General features: G+C 56.7%; 1 protein-coding gene across 5 annotated transcripts in view; it reads right to left on the bottom strand.

The window, feature by feature from the left end:
• Positions 1-20,709, bottom strand: part of GSE1 (Gse1 coiled-coil protein) — a 414,806-nt gene that overhangs the window by 84,140 nt on the left and 309,957 nt on the right. The window contains exon 1 of one of the 5 annotated variants that reach the window (XM_049704034.1): positions 20,569-20,700. The exons of 3 other annotated variants lie outside the window; for them this stretch is intronic. In XM_049704034.1, coding sequence (XP_049559991.1) covers positions 20,569-20,605 — 37 coding nt within the window. In that variant the 5' untranslated portion in view covers positions 20,606-20,700. Of the gene's footprint in view, positions 1-20,568; positions 20,701-20,709 lie in introns of those variants that run through there. One more of the 5 variants, XM_049704035.1, reaches the window with a different exon arrangement.

Consider the following 20,709-nt stretch of genomic DNA (forward strand, 5'->3'; position numbering starts at 1 on the left):
TGCGCAGAGCCAGAGAGAGAACATAAACAGAATGAGCTGGCACGCAAGCGGGGCAGTGGGAGGAAGCTCTCGGGGCCTCAGTTGCCCCCATCTGTAAAATGGGCACCAGTGGCCAGGTCACCTGTGCCTCTGGCCTGTCGTCTGGGAGGTGATCCTGAGTAGACTGCCCGCCCACCTCCATCTACACTAGGGTCCAGCAGCTATGCCGTCAATGTCATCAACAGCATTAAGGTGAAAACACTGATTCGGGGTTATTGATCCTCTGACCATAAAACCCAGGGGCAGCCGGGCAGGAACAGCTGCCCCATCTCCACCCTCCCAGGTGTCAGCGCGCAGCGTCTGGGGCTGCTCTGGCCTCTCGGGAGAGGCTCCTGCCAATCGCGTCTGCCTGCTGGGCGCCAGCAGGAGGGGCTGGGAGAAGCCTGCACTTATCTTAAGAATCACAGGGCCTTTCACCAGCCTTGCCGGCTCTAGGAGAACAAAGGCCAGCAGCCTCCCAACACCAGGTGGCTGACAGTTCAGCGAGAGGCTCAGAGAGGGGAAGGCACTTGCCTGCCGTCACACAGCACCGAACTGGGGTCCTTCGCGGCTGGCTGCCAACCGCAGCCTCCCCGGTCTAGGCGACTGTGCAGAGGAGTCGGCCACGGGGCTTCTGACCAGCTTGGGGGGCTCGGCTGAGAATCACAAAGTGCTGGAGACCCAGGGGTGTGGGGGGACCCCGAGTCCTCCCAGAAACTCTCAGGTAAAGGTGGCCTTTGCCTTCTGAAGGTGCGGCTCCCGGGGTGGGCGAGCTGGACCTCTGGGCCACTGTCACACCCTGGACAGGTGGGGATGATGCCGGGGTGGGCAGAGGACTAAACGAGCTAATGCAGCGGCTAAGGTGGGGCTGGGGGCCAGAGGGCGGCCCTGAATTGCGTCCCCCGCCACCTTCTCAGGGCAGTATGCTCGGGACAGCACAGAAAAACCAAAGCGCCTTGAATGCTCAGCCCACTCCTCTGGAGGACCTTCTCCCTGGGTCCTCCCATCCCCCTGCTCTGAGGCACCCATCCTGTGGCCTAGCTGAGCTCCTGGCTGGCACGGGGTGGGGGGGGCAGGTCACCCCACCTCCAGGACCTCAGCTTCCTGTCTGGGATGCGGGGATGAGGTGATATTAAAGCCCCACGTAGGACCTGCTGGCTCTTATAAACCAGGCAGCATTGCCCAACGTGGGTGAGGGCTGCCGTGGTGGCCCGGTGACGACTTCGGGGGGCCAGCTGCACGTCCCTCGGGGTTTGCAGTGGCCAAGCACAAGATTCCCAAGGTCACACCGGGCATGGCCAAGGTGAGCTGGGGATCTAAGCTGCAACCCCAGAACACGGCTGTCAGTGAGGCTCTCCCTGGACCTCTTAGGAAGGAAAGGAGCCGTAATACCCACAACACACACCCCTGCTCTGGGAAGGACGGAGTTTCTGGCAAGAGAGAGTCTGGAGGGACCTCCGTCTGGGAGTGGGGGCCGAACAGTCTCCTGGGGGTTTGCTGAAGAAAGCCACTCAGAGGTCAGCCCTGGACTCCGCACACCCTGCTCCCCCATCACCGGGCGAACCCAGCCCAGGAATAAGGAGAGAGGGGTTCCTGCTGGCTTTTCAAAGGCAACCTCACCTCTAGACTCATTTTCTTTCAAAGTCTTTTTTCCTCCTGGATTCTGTAAAACCCACTGATTTTCAAATTCCAGTTACATCTGAGACCACGTCCCTTTAGATGTGCCTTTCTCTCTCTGGAGTCCACATGACTGAAAACCATTTGGTAATATCGTGTATTAAGGACACACCGTAAAAATAAATTGCATTGTAAAAGGGGGCCTCTTAACAGACAACCCTGGCTCTGGGGTTAAATGTCTAATTTCATACCATTAACCACAGCGAGATCAGATACATCAAAGGGCACCTGGGATTCTGGACCTGCTCCCGCAGGACTCCAGCCTGGCACAGAGCGGGTTAAACAGGGCCCCAGAGGAAGAAACCTCTTCCAGGTAATGCTTCCTCATCGCTGCATTAGGACCAGAAAATTCCTTGGGACCAAATGCTCCTGAAGACAGCTGTCAGACACGTTAGAAAACAGGAAGGAAAAAAAAAATAAAAAACATCTACACACATACACAAAACGAGGCAACGTACCAAATGCCAAAATATCATGAAAATTCAAACAGCTAAAACAAATATAACCACAAAAAGACTGGAATCCTAGAAAAGCAAACTCTGCAATTAAGCAGTTTTCTGCTATATACTGATAATCACCTAATTATATTATTAATGACAGTTCAACCTGCTCTGAAATAAAAGGGCATTCCTCCATACCAGGATGCCAGCTGTTAGTTACAGATGTCAAACATCTTTAAAGCATGTTTATTAAGGGGGAAAAAAAAAACCCTATAAAATGAACACATCTATATTTCCCCCCCTCCGTGAAAAAAAAAAAATCACAGTTAGCCACATTGCCTTTGCGGTGCCCAAATGAAAACGTGAAAATAAAATGGCAAAGTCCAAGTTGAAGGGAGAGGAAAGGGCAGGGAGAGCGCGGCTGTGTATCCCTCACCTGGGCCATGCGTGAGTATCCAGCCCACCAGGAGGGCTATAAGGAGGATCTGTATGTATTTTCACAGCATCTTTCATTCCTTCCAATGAAATAATCTCCGGAACCAGAATGCTGACGCCGGATAACAGATCTCCTGGCCATCCCGCCAGAGCTGCCCCAGGAAACACACACTGTCAGATGCGTGGCATTGGGAAGCCATCAGCTGCAGCTAAATCTGAAAGAACTCAGGTCACCCGAGGTCGCAGCCGCCCACCCACCTGCCCCGGACCCCGCAGACATACGCTTGGGCTTAGTCCCTGCCAGTATTTTTTCAGACTCTGTGCACCTTTGACATTCGGGGGCACCAAGGTGTGATAAACATCCCCCTTTGTCTTCTGACAATAGGGAGCCCCGTTTGATTAACTGGAGCAAAAGAGCTGGGAGGGGGGGAGGGGACACCGGGAGTAGCCACAGGGCGAGGGGATTAACCTTTGCAGCAAGCGGCTGGCAGGGCAAGGTGGGGTGCTGGCAGGGCAAGGTGGGGTGCTGGCAGCAGACAAGGCTGATAAATTGAAAGCAGGGGCGGCAGGGGGTGGTGCTGGGGGTTACAGCCACCCCCCTCCCCCCCCCGCCCCGAGGAGAGCAGATACTGATAACCCTGTCGGGCTCCCTCCAGGGGCCCCGGGGTCTCCAGGGTGGCAGGGACAAACGTCAGGCTGTCTCCCGTCCCGTGCTGATGGGTGGACCGAGGGGGCCTGCCATCTAGGAAGCCACCCAAATCCCAGCAGAGCTGCAAAAGGGACAGACAGGCTGGCGTTGTGCTTTCTGGAAGGTACATCTGCTGCATTTCCAAACCTGCTCCCCTGTGGGCTCTTAGCAGGGTGGCCCAGGAGCCCTTTAGAGGCAGGGTGGAGACCCCCAGAAAGGAACTGTGTGGTTTGGGGATGTATCCTGTGAGGTTGCTCTGGTGGCCTCCTGACCCCTGGGCCCTGTCAAGTGGAGGGAGGGGCAGCTTTGTGGAGGCTGGCTGCTGCTGACCTGCGGGGATTAAGCCTCGGGTTTTAATGGGATAGAAGAGGTTATGTCAGAGGGCAGGAGAGGATTTCAGAGCTGCTGAAAGGCACAGACTGGTGTCAGGAGGAGCCTTCCTAGCTCAGCTCGAACTTGCTGTGTGACCCCAGGCAAGTCACTTTCCCTCTCTGGGCTGCAGCTGAATAATGGACACTGGGATTTTCCCAGGCTGAATTCTCCCTGCAGAGCCGAGGAAACGCATTCTGGAGGGTCATTTATCCAGTTTACAACTTCCACGGCCGGCCCTCAATAGCTTCCTTTCTCTCCCACAAGAGCGCCAGGGCCAAGCCAGCTCTGCACCAGCTGGACGCCCTCCAAGAAAAATTCAGGCTCCAGGGGCCGCCTGTCAGAACCAGATGGGAGGTCCAGGCGCCCCACCCCTATGTAGGGGGAATAAGGCTCCCCAAACCAGTCCTCCAGAAGCTGAACTCCTGGGACGTCCTGATTCTGCCCCGGCCAAGAAGGCAACACTGCGTCCACCCAAGTTCTCCCGAAAATCCCCACCCAGAGGAGGGCGGCAGAGGTTACGTACATGTCCCAGCCTTCACCTCTTTTTCTATGGAATTCAGCTTTGGAGAAATTTCTCTCAAATTCGTAGGAAGTTCCCCAGAAACACATGAAGGACACTCACTCACGAGTCCATTCTGAGCACTGATGGCCAGAGGAGGGGAAATGCTTCCTGGGCAGAGGCTGGCAAGGGCAAGGGTGCTATTGGCCACCTGCTGTGGCCTCACCTGCTGGGTGGCCCTGGTGTTACTATTAACAGGAGCAATGAAAGGCATCATTTAGCTTCTGAGAGTTTCCAGTGAAGCTGTATCACTTGATACGGAAAAACAGTGCATCACGGCACTGCTCCATTTCACAGCAGTGAAAACTGAGGCTCGGGCAAACGGTCTTACAGCTCAGCTCCTCAGAAGCCTAAATGCAGAGCCACCATGCGATCCTGCAATTCCACTCCAGGGTACACACTCAAGAGAAATAAAAACATGTGTCCACACAAAAACTTGTACACAGACGTGCACAGCAGTGTTATTCACAACAGCCAAGAAGTGGCAACAGCCCAAACGTCCATCCAACGACATTTGGATAAACCAAATGTGTTCCATCCATACGATGGAATGGTATCTGTTCATAAAAAGGAATGACGTTCTGACACCTGCAATGACACGGATGAACCTTGAGGACATAACGCTAAAGGAAATCAGACCCAGAAGGATAAATGCCGTATGGTTCCACGCATATGAACTGTCCAGAACAGGCGAGTCCCTGGAGATGGAAAGCAGCGGTTGTCCAGGGCTTGGGTGATGGGGTAAAGTGGCGAGTGGCTGCTAATGGGTTTCTTTTGGGGTGAAAAATGTTCTAGAACTAGATTACTGGTGATTGCAACACTTCGTATTAAAAAATCATCAAAGTGCATACTTTAAATTCATTGTATGTGAATTATGTCTCAATAATTCAAAAAACCAGCTGAAACTCTGAGATGTGCAAGGTGGCAAGGCCAGGGAGGTGATCCCCAGGAGGGGCAGAACTCCCCGTGGGGCTCCTGACTCTACGTTATGTAAAGTTTGTGCCATGATCCTGGAGATGGAGGGTAACTGAGGGGCTGGAAAACAGGGGGGGTCATTACTGCCTCTGGAATCAGAATGTCAGGGTTCATACCCTGGCTCCTCCACTTACTGGCTGTGTGACCTTGGGCAAGTCACTTAACCTCTCTGTGCTTCGGTTTCCACCTCTGTATATGCGGCTGGTGATAACAGGGAACATGAAGGTTGGATGAACCAACGCATGGGAAGCCCCTTTAACCCCTCGCCTGGGGCTTCAGGCAGCCCCCTAACCAGAGCCCGTTGTGTCCCGGGAGGCCAACACTCACACAGTCAAACCCTCCTCTTCCCAGCCCAGGTTTCCCTGACGTCCAGCCTTCGTGTGTGATCCCCCTCACGAGGACTGCCCTGATGACACAGACGTCAGGAGGCCCCCTGGACGCTCAGGTGTCCTTTCCACGGATCTTCTCTAGCACTTGGAAGAAGTCACTGAGGTCCCGTGGCCACGGGGACTCCTAGGTTAGGGAGAGGCCCTAGAAACCGAGGGAGGAGAGCTGTGTTCCGGAACAGCCTCTTCCAGGTTCATGCTGCTCTGTACTTCTGGGTGTGTTGAGGACAGACTGAAGTGTGTGTGCACACAGGAGAGAGTGAATCCATTTGGAGACCTATTTTTTTGGGTGTTTTTGGCCACAAGGCCTGTAGGATCTTAGTTCCCCGACCAGGGAGTGAACCCGGGCCCTGGCAGTGGAAGCGCCGAGTCCTTAACCACTGGACCGCCAGGGAATTCCTGAGACCTTCTAGAGAGACATATCCCCGCGGGAGATGACGCACATGTGCACATGAGTGGACAGGCACATAACAAATCGCTAGAACTGTTGCCCTCCGGGGCCCACCTGGCCCCAAAGCCAATACCACTTGACAATGAAATCACTCCTCCCTTCATCAAACTGTCACTTGGTGGTTTCGGGCCCCTACCTCCAACCCAGCTCACTTCCCCATTTCACTGACGGGCACTGACACCATCTCTCCAGCTCCTAACACGTGTCCCCCACTTCCACCCCCTCCCTGGCCCTCGTCACCCACACGTGACGCTGCTAGCCTGACCTCCATAATGGCTCTGGCCCCCGTCCCTCCGACTTGGGCTCTCGTTACCTCTGAACTGTCCTTCCTGTGTTTAATGTTACAGGTAGGTCAATCCCCGTCCAGGGCTTCCCCGTGGCCCCTGACACAGCGAAGAGCGCCCCCAGGCTCCTGAGAGACTCTCTGCGAAGACTCAAAGGCTGTCCCAGGCCCCTGCTGGCGTCCCCTGGCCCCTGCCCGAGGTCACAAGCCAGGCCTGTCCGATGGAAGTTTCCATGATGATGGAAACATTCTCTTCCTGCACCGTCCAGTACTGTGGCCATCAGCCCCATGTGGCGATTGAGCACTTGAAGTGGGGCCAGTGTGACTGAGGAATGGAAGTTTTGATTTTGTTTCATTTTACTTATTTATTTTAATTTCAATTTTTGGCTGCGTTGGGTGTTTGCTGCTGCGAGCGGGCTTTGTCTAGTTGAGGCGAGCGGGGGCTACTCTTTGTTGCCGTGCACGGGCTTCTCATTGCGGTGGCTTCTCTTGTTGTACAGCAGGTGCTGTAGGTGCATGGGCTTCAGTAGGTGTGGCACGCAGGCTCAGTAGTTGTGGCTCGCGCGCTCTAGAGCGCAGGCTCAGTAGCTGTGGCACACAGGCTTAGCTGCTCCACGGCATGTGGGATCTTCCCGGACCTGGGATAGAACCCGTGTCCCCTGCATTGGCAGGTGGATTCTTAACCACTGTGCAACCAGGGAAGTCCCTTGATTTTGTTTCATTTTAATCAATTTAATTTTACGTTTTATGTTTCGATGGTCACATGTGGCTAGGCCTGGCCCCTCGCTACTCCAAGTGTGCCCTATGGATCAGCCACATCGATGCAACCTGGGCCTGGGGAGGATGCAGATGACCTCAGAGCCTCAAGGGAGGGAAAGTCCCCATCTGGTTTGTCAGGCACCACCCTGACCCACTTGAATCAGAACCTGCCCCTTAAGATCCCAGGTCACTGGAGGGCACATTACAGTTTGTCTCCTCCCTTCACACCTCCCCCATCTTCCCCTTTCAAAACCCACTAAGTCGGGCTTCCCTGGTGGCGCAGTGGTTGAGAGTCCGCCTGCCGATGCAGGGGACACGGGTTTGTGACCCGGTCTGGGAGGATCCCACATGCCGCGGAGCGGCTGGGCCCGTGAGCCATGGCCGCTGAGCCTGCGCATCCGGAGCCTGTGCTCCACGACGGGGGAGGCCACAACAGTGAGAGGCCCACGTACAGCAAAAAAAAAAAAAAAAAAAAAAGGAAAAAAAAAAACCCACTAAGTCTTCAGAATCTTGTTTCCGACACCACCTCCTCCAGGAAGCCCTCTCAGATTGCTCCAGCCAATTGGGAACTCTCTGTCCTCTGAGCCCCTGGAGTCCTCTGCATCCTTCCAAGGCCCCAAAGCTGGCCGTCCACGTGGGGCTTAGCCCCTCCCCTGCTCAGGTGGCCAGGAGGGCCTCAAAGGCATGACCTGTGACTTACTTTCCATTCTCCCCTCAGCCCCAGGCCTGGCACCCAGCAAGTTGCTCGACAACTGCCCCGGCAGTTGCAGCTGCAACAAGCCAACGTCTTTCCAAACCAGGGCAAGGAGAACAAAGTTGGTTGCGGGCTATTTGCTTTATTATTCCTTCCACTGGGCTCGCCCCACCGGTCTGACCCACTGGCTGCCTCCCTCTGAGCCCGAGCACCTGGGAGGTGACAGAGCCCTGAGTCAAAGGCATCAAAACCAGAATGAAAGGCCAGGCAGGTGGAGTTATTGGTTTCAATAAGCCACATAAAACCTCACATGCTTTTCATGAACCACTCTGCAGGCCAGGAGGAGTGCCGCGGCTTCGTCACGCAGCAGGTGTCAGGCCTCCAACAGCCCGCCTGCAGCCCACCTTCGGGACCCCGGAAGACCCTGAGCATCAAGGGCAGAGGCGGGTCAAGGGCAAGGTCTTTCCTCCCCCAACACGTTTCCTCTCACCTCCACACACTGGGCAGTGCCCCCCACACGGCCTGGGCTCTGAGGATCTCCCCTAACGCCAAAGCCTCGAAGGCCAACGCTGACCAAGGGCCAAGGCCATCCAGGACTCCCCCACCCTGGACAAGGCCCTCAGAACCAGCCTGTGTCCCTGGGACTCAGACAGGCGACATTTAATCCCATCTGGCAGCTCAGCCTGCCCCCGAGAGCCGTTTCTCTGAAGAGCTTGCTGAGAGGAGCCGCCGGTTCAACCTGGGAACCCGGGGCTGCAGGTCCTATCTTGGCTCTAACCCCGGAAGCCGCCAGCAACCTCGCTTTTCTGTGTCCTCCTCTGCCAGGCGGCGGGGGATCGAAACCCCCGCCTCCACGCCCGGGGCTCAGGCAGGAAGTGGCCTCAGCTCCACGCAGAGACGATCTCCAGGCAGGGGCTGAGACACAAACAGGCCCATCCAAGCTGAGGGCAGGTGCAAAGCCCCGAAGAGACCCACCCAAACCCACACGAGCCCAGCGTGCCTCCAAGGCCCTCACCACAGCACGCTAGGGTGACAGTGTGATCAGAAGTCCCGGGTTCCCGAGAAGCAGGGAAAACACACATTGACATGAGACTGCAGTCACCAGCAGAGGCCTGCTGTGCTCCCACGCTGAGCTGGGGAGACCCGGGGGGCCTGCCCTGGACCTCCAATCCCAGCCGGAAACAAGAGCAGTGCGGCCAGCTGGTTTCTTCCTGGCAGGCGTTACCCACCGTCAGTGACTCGATGATAGCGACAGAGTCACTGCGGTGAAACCCCAGGGGTCAGGGACCCTCTGACGAATGCTCCCCTCTCTCAAGCCGCTCCCAGCCCTGCTCTAGCTACAACTATGCTAATAATGAGATGTCAGTCATCAGCCCCATCTATGGATGGAGAAACTGAGCGAGACAAAGGTGGGAGCTTTCCCAGGAGCCTCCGCCCCAGGTACCTCGTCCGTCTCTGGGTCACGAGCCTAGCTGGCTGCCCTAGCCACGGATCACCCCTGCACGCTGAAGCCGAGGATGAATATTCATGAGCCTCTCTGGTTCCACACTTTCATTTCTGGCCCAAATTAATAATTTACCACGGAGTTTCATAAAAATCAGACAGAGCTCATTAGCAGCTCCCCAAAAGGCACACTAGGCTTCTCGCTGATCCCGGTGAGGGGCTGGTCTTTCTTCTGTGACAAGTAACAAGCCCTTATTTTGAGAAACAACCCTTATTTGTACAGGGATAGTGAACCTGAAACTGGAGGATACTGGCTGCCGTGGGAGACCACCTAGGCGTGCACCTCCCTGCTGCCTCACCAGAACACCAAGGCCTCTGCTTGAAGCCCCACCACATACAGTTCAGGACACTTGGGAAGTTGTCCCTGGAAAAGACAAGGCCACCACCTACCCGGACACAGAGCCAGCAGGCGAATGGAGTATGTGTTCCGAAGAGGCTCCACCACCTCCCACCCCCAAGCTCTGCTAGCACCTCGCTATGCCCACATCGACAAGTGGGGCTTCACTCCCCTCCAGTTGACCCCGGGCAGGCTCATCCCTCGCTTGTAAGGAACAGAATGTGGCGTAAGTGAAACTGCGTGACTTCTGAGGCTGGGTCCCAAAAGGCCATGCAGCTTCCCCCTTGCGAGCCGGGACGCCTGCCTTTGGAGCCCTGAGTCCCCACGTAGGAAGCACGGCTTCCCCGAGGCCACCATGATGTGAGAACGCCCAAGCCGCGTGCAGGGGCCACACGGAGGTGCCGGGACTGAGAACCCCAGCTGAGGTCCTGGCCAGCAGCCAGCATCACCTGCCGGACGAGAGGGTGGAACAAGCCCTCAGATGATTCCCGAGCCTGGCCACCAAACGGCCTCCAGCCTCCCAGTCTTCCTAGCAGAGGCCCCAGGCCTCGTGAAGCAGAGACCACCTGCACCCCATCATGCCCTTTCTGAAGGCCTGACCCGCCGCACACGTGAGCATAATAAACGACATCGTATTATAACCACACGCGTGCTTATGAAGGCCTCCTCCATCCCAGGGAGTCCAGGGAGATGTTGATGGGGCCCCACCCCACCACGGGCCAGCATGCTGTCACGGTGAGCGCTGAAGTAGAGATGCGGTGAAGTCTGCCTGGGTGGGAGACTTCTCAAAAGAGCAGTGGCGGGGGGAGAGAGTGACATCTTTGGCCCTGGGCCCTTAAGATCTAAGATAAAGGCTGGGGATACCTGTGCCACTCATTCCCAGAGGGGGTGAGAAGCCCGTGTGCCACCCGCCTCCGCACGCAGCTGCCGGGGGGGTGCCTCACCTCACCCCATCCTTTCTCTAACTGCTCTCCGGCAGGCAGCCCCACCCGCCGGGCCCCTCCAGGGAGTTCAATTAAGACCCAGGCACTATCTCCTCCTCCCCTTCCTTTATGTTTCCTGCCAGCCCCCCTTTTCTCTTGTCAGATAATCACGGGAAACCAGCGAACGGTTGACACAGTTACCAAGACGACAGAAGTTAGGACTGGAGGAGCTCTGAAAGCTAATCCTAAATGAATTATAGGACAAGAGTGACAAGGGGGTGGAGACCAGTGTCGGGCAGCTTCAAAGAAGGCCCCAGTGTACGAGACGAGGTGCCGTCTGCCTCTGGCGTGGGCTCTGTCGCTGGCTTGAGGGTGACACTGGAGTCCTCTGGGGGTGGAGCGGTCGGAGAAGGAATTCATTAAAATGAAAGTCTCCACTGGAGACGGTCTGGCAACGCCACCCGCCACCCAGGAAGACCCAGGGTCCCGGGCTCACCCCATTTTCCTTTTCTGACATGGGGGGCAGTGGGAAAGGGGCCAGGACGATCTAATCAAGGCGATTCCATTTCTTCTTTACTTATTTAGAACTTACCATCTTGTGACCAGAGCGTCGTGCATGGCCCCAGCTGGCTGACAGCCATTTCGAGCCTGAGCAAAGGGGCCTGCCCAGCCCCAGGGGCCACGGGCAATGTGCTCCTTGCCCCGGCTGCTGCCCCCCATCAAGCATGACTCATCCAGGTCCCTCGGGAAGGGCCTCCTTCCTCACATCCGTCCAGAATCCAAGACACAGGCAGAGCGAAGTCCAAACGTAAGCGCAGCTAACGGTTCCGCAGTGCCTGGTCCGCGTTTCCACAGATTAGCTCACCGAATGCTTGCAACAACCCGAGGAGGCAGGCCCTACCGTTGGCCCCATTTAACAGATGGGGAAACTGAGGCCCAGAGAAGGTAAGTAACCTGCCCAGAGTCACACAGCCTGCCAGGAGCTGAGACAGGATCGACCCCAGTGCTCTCACCCCAGAGTCTTTGTTCCAACCAGCACTGCAGCATCAGAAAAGTTCGCTGACCTTGAAGCCCGCCAGGCAGACCCCCACAGGGGCACCCCTGGAACCTCAGCTTCTTGCTGCTACCCACCTGAGGGCAGGCCCTGAAACCCCACGCACCACTTTCTTCCTAGGAGGCCCTTCCCGATTACTCTAATCCCCTGCTCTTTCACTTGCCAAGGGCTCCTATGTTAATTAAAACTCCATTCTCAAACTTCCTGGGGACCAGTTACCGCCAGCTTGTTTCCGCAGTGAGGCCGAAGTGTTAGACCAGTTCTCACCCCTGAGCGAGCACGAGAATCCCCTGGAGGGCTGAGAACACACAGATTGCTGGACCCCACCACAGACTTCCTGCCTCAGTAGGTCTTGGTGCGGGGGTGGGGGTTCCCGAGAAGCTGCATCTTATCAGCTCCAGCTGGTGCCAATGCTGCTGGCCCAGGAACCCCATTCTGAGAACCACCGGGGTGCTGGCCCACACTCAGAGCCCCCGGCCCTCTTCCTGCAGGACCCCATGGCTCTGAGAGGAGCCTCTGCTGATAGTCTGCCTCCACGATGGAGGCTGTCCGAGCCGCCTTCCTAAAACAGATGGGACGAGGCACGCCGCCATCTGACCCACCTCTCCCTGCCTGGCCCGGCCTGGTCCTTGGCGGTCACCTCCATGCTGGCCTCCCTCCTGCCCCCCAACCGCCCGGAATCTATCTCAGCCCAGCAGCCAGAAGGAGCGGCTGAAGTCACACTGCCCCCTCCTCTGCTCCCAGCTCTCCCAGCTCATCCCCCACCCCTCCTGCCCCTGTGGCCACACGGACACCCTTGAGGCCCCAGGACCTTTGCACGTGTTTGACCCTCTGCCTGGGACTTTCCCCTCAGCCCTCTCCAGGGCTAACCCCTCTGCTTCTTCGGGTCTCTGGCCAACCCTGCCCACACTCTGGCTACCCCATTCCCTTCTCCAGAGCCTGCACTGGGGGACGCAGTGCCATGGGCTCGTTGCTGGAACGGGTGCTCTAGGAGGGCACGGCTCCTGGGAGCTTCTCGGCCGTATTTCCGCGTGCCTGGGCCAGTGCCTGGCATGTCGTAAACACACGTGGAATAAACAGATGAACTTGGCTAACCCACTTACAGCAGAATCAGGGTCATGTGTCACTGGCCTTACGTCATTCAAGACGCTCCAAACGTGGTTCCGACCCACCCCGTGGCTTCATTTCCCACCACGCTGCTTTATCCCTCCTCGCCAAGCTCTCCTCTCCCCCAATACTCTCCTTTCTGCCCTTCCTGGGAGGCCCAGTGCGAAGGCCGCCATCTTCCAGGGGCCTGGCCCAGCCCCCCGCGGGGACAGCGCTGCCTCCCACCAGCTGGGCCCTGCCTGCCCGGCCCCCATTCTCTGAGGGCAAGGGCTGGTCCTAGTGCCGCTGCCTGGTCTCCAGAGTGGGGAGAGAGGCCCAAGGGCCCACTGGGCAGCCAGGGAGGCCCCTTCTGAGTGAGGCTCCATCCTGCCCACTCACTTTCTCCTTCTCGTGCTTCAGGTCCAGGGCCCTCACAGTCTAGAAGGGGTCCTGCTGTCTAGACACTCTCTTTAAAGGATGTGCAGGCTTCAGAGCCCTGTCACCAGCAGGCACCTCTAAGAATCAGAGCAGGACTGGTGGCCTTTCCTTTCAAGTGCCCAGACTAGAAAGGCCAGCTCAAACTTCACCTCCTCTCTGTGGCCTCTCAGATGCTGACTCCACCCCTACTTCAAAACCAATCGGTGCTTCCTCCGCACTCCCAGAAATTTCTACACACGCTCCCGGGCACCAGCATTTTTTACCCTGTATTACTCAATCCACATCCCCCACTTCCACCAGGGCAGGGAAGGCCCAGCACCCAGTTCTCAGCACACCTGGCATAAACTTAACATGCTGAATGTCTTAAGAGTGGCTTCCCTATTCTTGTTCATCCCTCCTCACTGTACTAGCCTCCTTTCACCCAGCCTCACCCCGCCTCTGCACACCTCACTTCCAAGGCCTGCCTCCAACGCCACCTCCTCCACGGAGGCTTCCTGGATTTCCTCCACCAGGGTGACTGATCCCGGGAGATTCCAGAGCACTCTGTCCTCACTCATCTTGCTCCCTATTCGTTCCTGAAGCAACTTGAGAATGAGACACAGACCTCCTTCGCCGCTCCTTCTGGGTCAACACAGGGCCCAGCACTTGCCCAGCTCAAACCGGTGATATTTAGGAAGGGACAGACTGGTTTTGTGTCCCAGGAGCACAGAACTAAGTGAAATGCACGTGTATGTTCCCCATAAAAAGCAACATTCTAACAACCCACGGTAGCATGGCAGGTGTGACCGTCAGAGACCACCAAATGGAGAGGAGGGAGGGGCTGGGCCATCTGACCTCTGAGGTCCCTTCCAAGCCCAATGTTCCATGACTTCCCAACCCCGCAGGCCATTAAGTAAGTGGCCAAATGCCCACTGGGCGGCAGTCCAGGCCTGGTCAGAGGGCGCTTCCTGTCTCTCTGCAGGGGGAGAGGGAGAAAGAAGGCCCTGATCTTTCAAGGCTGTGGGCTTCCACTGGGTAGGCTCGGGCTCTGGGGGCGAGACCTGGGTGCAGATTAACTCAAATTCGGCCAGTCCCCAACAAGCACTGCCCTCAGCTCTAATCCAGGCTCAGGGCAACCATCAACCCGAAGCTGTGGAAGGCCTGGCATTGGTGGGAACAAGCCGGAAAAATGCGTTTTCCCCTAAAGACTTGTAAAAAAAATGCTCACTGATTTTTCTCCCTTTTACCCCAAGCTTTTCTAGCTCTAAATATGCCACACGTAGTAATTTTACAAGCAAACTAAGCTATACATCACACGGTTTTATGTTCCTAAATTAACAAAAGGACTTTAAATCTATATGGAGCTCTTAAAAAAAAAAAGGCACTGCATCTCTTTTTACTCCCTCACCCCCAAATTCCCTCTTCTTAATACACCGCCCCCCACCTGCCCGAGTGGCTTCAAAATTTCTGATTGTGTAGCCAGACCAGCAAGGAGAGACAATTCCAGATGTGAATGTAGAACCGCTTTGTTGAGAGACCCTGTAAGAGGTGAGGCCACTGTCCTTTGGGAAAGGGTCACGTTAGGGGTTATTAATGCCTGATTTTTTTTTCCCTGCAAAGTACAGTATGATAGGACATTCCCTAGTAGATGAAGAGGCCACATCTAGCAACCCAATCTCACCAAAAATCTAAGAATTAGAAATCAACAGGTCCAGGCCTTCCCTGGTGGTGCAGTGGTTGAGAATCCGCCTGCCAATTCAGGGGACATGGGTTCGAGCCCTGGTCCAGGAAGATCCCACATGCCACGGGACAACTAAGCCCGTGCGCCACAACTACTGAGCCTGGGCCCTAGAGCCTGCGAGCTGCAACTACTGAGCCCACGTGCTACAACTACTGAAGCCCACACGCCTAGAGCCCGTGCTCCGCAACAAGAGAAGCCACCACAATGAGAAGCCTGCGCACCGCAACGAAGGGTAGCCCCCGCTCGCCACAACTAGAGGAAGCCCACGTGCAGCAACGAAGACCCAACGCAGTCAAAGATAAATAAATAAATAAATTTATATAAATAAATAAGTAAATAAAAAAGAAATCAACAGGTCCCTCAAGGTCTTCAGACGTCTGTGTTCTTAGCTGCCAAGCGTGGGGTAGACCAGATGACCAGAGGGGCCCATCTGTACTTGACCTTGGAGAGAGAGAAGCACAGTGGGGCTGCTCCGTTCACACATGTCCATGTCCAAGTGATATGGAGCCCTGGACTTGGAACAGAAGCCCAGGTCCAGACACTTCATCCCACTGCTGGCTCTGTCCCTGGGAGCTGGGTGGCCCTGGCCGGCTGCCCTCCAACCCTCCACTTCCTCCTGCACAGAAGGAAGCAAATCTTCCCTGCCCCTGCCCTGTTCTAGGGCAGGAATCCAGGTATCGTAATGAGTGCTCCGAGAGCATAAAAGAAACTTCTCCTGACTCCAAGAGTCAAGAAGAAGCAGAAGAGTTTCCAGTGGGGCCATATCAGATTCCCACCCATGGAGTAAAAACAACACATTTAAGGCAAGAAAAAAATCTTAATGAGAACCAAATTGAGCAGGGGGGTGGGAACCAGACCAGGCCCCTTGGTGAAGGGCTGGGCCGCAGCTGGGACAGAAGGGCCCCTGGCTTTCCCAGCCTGACAGATGGAAACGTGGCGGCCCCTCCCCCTTTCTCAGGGGTATCGGAAGATTAATTAGTGATTGCCTGGAAAGTGCAAGACGGGAGCCGAAATGCTTGTCCCTGCTGAGTTTCTGAGCTGTAAATAAGGAGCTTTCTCCATCACAACTGAAACGGCAGTGCTGTCCTTTTATCTGAGTCAGATTCCATTAGGCCCAACCGCCCCGAGAACAGGCTCTGGGTGGTTCCGGAGCCCCCCCCACAGCCGTGAGTTTGCTCATGACCCAGCAGCTTCCCACAATGAACCAGAGCTGGGCATGAGCTCGGTCACAGCTGGCAACTGCAGACAACCCACCCCCCTCCCAGCTTCAGCTCCTGAGGGGGCACCCCGGGATCGGGCAGCTGGAGGTCCGCGGCTCTGGCCTGCCCTCACCTCCAGCTGCCTCCCCCAGACCAGGTGGGCCTGAGCACAGATCCACACACGGCCACACCCTGGGGCTTTCTGGAAGCAGTCTAGGGGGTGAAAAAGAAAGTCTAGGCAGCTCCCCACCGGCCATTTGGGCCTAGGTTTACTTCTCCCGGGCAACAGCAGCTCCCAATAGGGGAAGCCCATCTCTTGCAAGCCTGTCAAAGGATGCGTAGAGAGGGGCCCAGGCCAGCTGACCCTCGGGGAAGAGAGGCAGCTGGGGGAAGAGAAAATGTTCTGGGGAGACCTGGATTCTCTGGGAGCAGCCTCCAGCAGGCCATGTGGCTTTGGGCCAAGCCCCAGCCCTCTCCGGGCCTCAGTTTCCTCACTGGAGAATCTGGAGTGTCCTTCCCAGCAGTGGACAGTAAATCCCCAGGGGAAGCCAGGGTCACCCAGAGTTCAGCATGGGGCCGGGGTGGGGTCAGCTGACAGCTGAGGAGTCCTCCCTCCGTGAACTCCAGGAATCAAGATAAGGGGGCCAGCAGGGCGCCACCACCAACACCAACGGCCAATTCCCTCCCTCACTCCCTCCCTCACTCGTTCAACAAATATTTATTAAGCAGGGACTCTGGAGCCAGACTGCCCGGGGTCAAAGCCCGGCTGCACCATTTACTGCCTGTGCGGCCTCAACCTCTCTGTGCCTCGGTTTCTTTAGGTGGCAAATGGGATTACGTTAACCCCATGGCTGGTACGGAATGGGCACCACAGAAGGACTGGCTGCTGCCACCTCTTCCTCATTATTTTTATTAGTATTTTTATTACTGGTCTGGCACTGAGTCAGGTAGGAAAGCAACACACAGTCCCCACCTGCGTGGAGCTCACAGTCTGGTGGAATTCCGGAAAGGGAGTAGCTGGGCGCAGGTGTGCACAGAAGGGAGTTTTGAGAAGAGGCACGCGAGACCCCCCGACCACTACCCACCAGTCCCCAGCTCTCTGTGCCGCCTTCTCCTGACACAGAAAGCATCCCCACCAGCAAATGAGCACCAGAGGCCAGACACCGCGTCATGGGGCGCGAGGGGCCTGGTCCAAAGACCCGAGTTCAAGTCCAGCTCGACTGCTAAGAAGCCCTGTGATTTTCTGCAACTAATTCCACCTTAATAATAATTATTACGATTACTATAGCTGTCCCTTGCTAAGTGTTCACGTCATCCCAGGCACTGTCCTCAGTACCCCGCAAGGATTCACTCGTTTAATCCCTTACACCAGATGTCAGCACACCTCCCTGGAAAGGGCCAGATAATGAATCTTAGGCTTGGCCGTCCTGGTCACACCGACTTGTTGGGGCTCTAGCTCGAAAGCTGCCACAGATAACACGTCAAGGAACGGGCGTGGCCACGTGCCAAGAAAACTTTATTCACCTAGTCAAGCAGCGGGCCGCAGAGGGCCAGCACCTGCCTTACGCTCACGCTGAGGTAGACCCTGTTATGGACCCTACTTCACAAATGGGAAAACTGAGGCCCAGAGAGCTCAAGACACCTGCCCCAGGTCACGGCTCCGGAGAGGCAGAGCAGGACTTCAAACCTCCACTGCCTGGCCTCAGTCCCGACACACAGGAGGAGTGGTGCCTGATGCCAGCCTGACTGTGAATGAACTGCCCCCCCGCCCCCGCCCGGGAACGGCTGGACGGGCAGGTTCTGGGCCCTGGCTCTCTGCAGTTACAGACACTGTGACAGGATCCGGCTGTGGGGACACAACGGGGTCCCAGAAACTGAAGAGCACCTACGTGTCAGGCGTCTAAGGCGACAGAGTCACAGCATGCCGGGCTGGCTGCATCCAGGCCCCTCCGTCCTGGGCCAGTGTGGTGGGCAGTGGGCAGCTTCACGGCCCAGCTCTACCACTTCCCAGCTGGGCAAACTGCTAGCTCCCCTGAGCCTCACTTTCCTCTTCCGTGAAATGGGCAGACACCAGCACTTAGCTCAGGGGTGGGAATGGGGTTTACAGGACCGATTCCCAGAAGGCACTTGCAAGGGAGCCTGAGGGTGACCACAGAACCAGGTCACTCCTTTCACAATTCCACCTTCTACTCTAACGTGAGTTGACTGAAGCCCAGGGAAGCAAAGCCACTGGACCACGGCTCTTCTTTCTACACTATTATAGCAAAATTAAAAAATACAAACCCTAGTTGGGCAATTGAAAAAAAGAAAACTCTAGTGGAGGACAAACCTGCCTCCACAGACCCAGAGGACGTGCGCACTGACCTCCCCAGGGTCCCGACCGGCAGCCCTCACCTCTGCTGATCAGGGCTTCTTCACATCAGCCAGGACTGATTTTCCTTAATTGCTCTGCGTTTCCTAAACTGACGCTTCCTCCTTTTCTCTGGGAGGCTCCCAGTGTAAAAAGACAATCGGTTACCTGATGAATAAATGTGCACCAGCAGTCACCCAGTGGCAGGTAAAGTGGGGTGGAGATTACAAATGCCTGTGCTTTTAAGAGCTCCGTACTTAAGAAGATGCACTCTTGCCACAATCATGTCGTGAGTGTCTCTAAGACAAGGTGCAGCTCTGAGGGCGGCGCTGCACGTACAAAGCGGGGGTGGAGAGGCCACCAGGAGCCGCCAGCCAGAGCAGGAACGCTGGGCCAGAGCTTGGGTTTAAAGGGCCCTGGCACCAGCTCTTGGGCACCCGGGGTCTACCTATGGGGGGAGCCGGCTCTCAGCCTGAGCACTTGGCCCTGCACCCTTTTGTCAATTGGGGATTCCAGCTTTAATGTGGAACGGACCCGCCCAGTGTATGCGGTGCAGAGGGAAGAGAAGTGCTAACTTTGCATTTCGGGCAGTGAAGGAAAAAGAGATCAAGAATACAGAGATACAAGCTAAAGAGACCAAGTGCCGACCCTGAGAACTATTCTTCCTGTGAAAGTGGTGGAGACACCAAGCAAGAGACATAGAATCTGTCAGTTCCTGGGAAGGGCTGGGGACCCAAAACAGCCACAAAGAAACTCAACAAGAGTAAATGGACAGATTTCCCACAGAATGGAGAAGTCCTTTCCACTCTTCCCCCCTTCTAGCCTCCCTCTATGCTATCAACTTGGTGAAGACGTTTGCCCCGGTTTCAGGGTCAGCGAGGGTCAGATCTAGCAGAGCTGGGTCCTCCCCGGGCCCATTCCCTCCCCCATGCTCCTCCCCAGGGGATCCAGGACAGCTGTGGGAGCCTCAGACAAAATGACAGGGGCTTCTGAACACAGAGGGAAAAACTCAAAACCCAACACCCGGCCACGTGCACCTTTTGCCAGCCAAACATTAAACCTCCTCTGGCGGCCTCCTATGCAGAATTTTAAAAGCCCCAACATAAGCCCAGAAACTTCCCCTCTCCTCTCTAAAGTGCCCCAACGTCCCCCCAAACCCTCCAATCAATGGACGCCCCAACTTCCATAGGAACTGTGTGTCAACGCCCAGGGAAGATAAAACTCTGAGAGGAAGGAAAGGGAAATAAAAACAGCTCATTCCTAGATCAAGCGGTCACACCAGCCTTCCTGACCTGCGGGTCACGTGGCCCACCGGGGGTTAGGCCTGCTGAGTTACTCCTGACCCGAGGGGGCTCTGGAAGGCGGTGACAGCGCGCCAGCCAGGAGGGCCCCAGGGATCACCAAGGCTCCCACCTCCCTCACCAGGAATCCTGGCTCGCCTGCTTCCCTTTAGCCTACATGTAATTATTTTTAAGGTTTCAAAGTGCAAATAAGGTCAACACAAGAGGGGCCCCCCAAACCTCCCGCTGTCACCCCCCTCCCCTTTGGGCTGCAAGTGCGACTTGCCCCGAAACAGAAAGTTACAGGGCAGGCTGCTGTCAGCGCGCAGGAAGGTTAGGGAAACAGGAAGCCACGCCAACCACCCTCCAGAGCTTCCCCCGGCCCCCTCCTCCGACCTCCGCAGGCACAAAACCTTCCAGGGAATCCCAGGCAGGAAGGGGGGCGGGGGGCGTGCGCGCCACGCTCGCGCGGAGACCGCGCAAGGGGCTGGCTGGAGGGAGAGGAAAATAATCCCGGGGACTGGGGGCGGGGAGGCGCATGCTACCCGATCAGGGCGGCCTGCGGGAAAGTAACTTCACACCCGGTGCTTAATTCACCTTGGAAGGCTCGACTGCCCCGGCCGCTCGCTGCGCCGCCGCCCCGGAGCCGGCTCCGGGCAGGCAGACAAAAGGAGCGAGACGCGCAACCCCCGGCGGCGGCGCAGCGGGGGCGGCGGGCCGGGTGGGCGCTCCCCGCCGCACGTAGCGCACACACCGCCGGCTGGACCGCAGCGGGAGCGGCCGGGGCCGCGCGCGCCCGCCGGTCTGCTGGGGGCTCGGCGGACCCACCGCCCCGACCCAGGCCGGGGTGGGGGGAGGGGTCTGGAGGGGTAAGTTAGGTTGGGGATCCGGGGCGCGCCGGCGCCGCGCGGGACCCAGGGAGGCGCACAGAGCTCGCTTACCTGGTAAGTAATACAGAGGCGGCTTCAATCCAAACATGATTCAGATTAGAATTCCATAGTGGCCAGAGAGGGATGAAGAAGGAAAAAAAATTAAAACCCAGCGAGGAGACAAAAAGCGCCGTCCGAGGCACGGCGCTCAAA

Source organism: Orcinus orca, chromosome 20 (genome assembly GCF_937001465.1).
Source record: "Orcinus orca chromosome 20, mOrcOrc1.1, whole genome shotgun sequence".
NCBI classification, from domain to species: Eukaryota; Metazoa; Chordata; class Mammalia; order Artiodactyla; family Delphinidae; genus Orcinus; species Orcinus orca.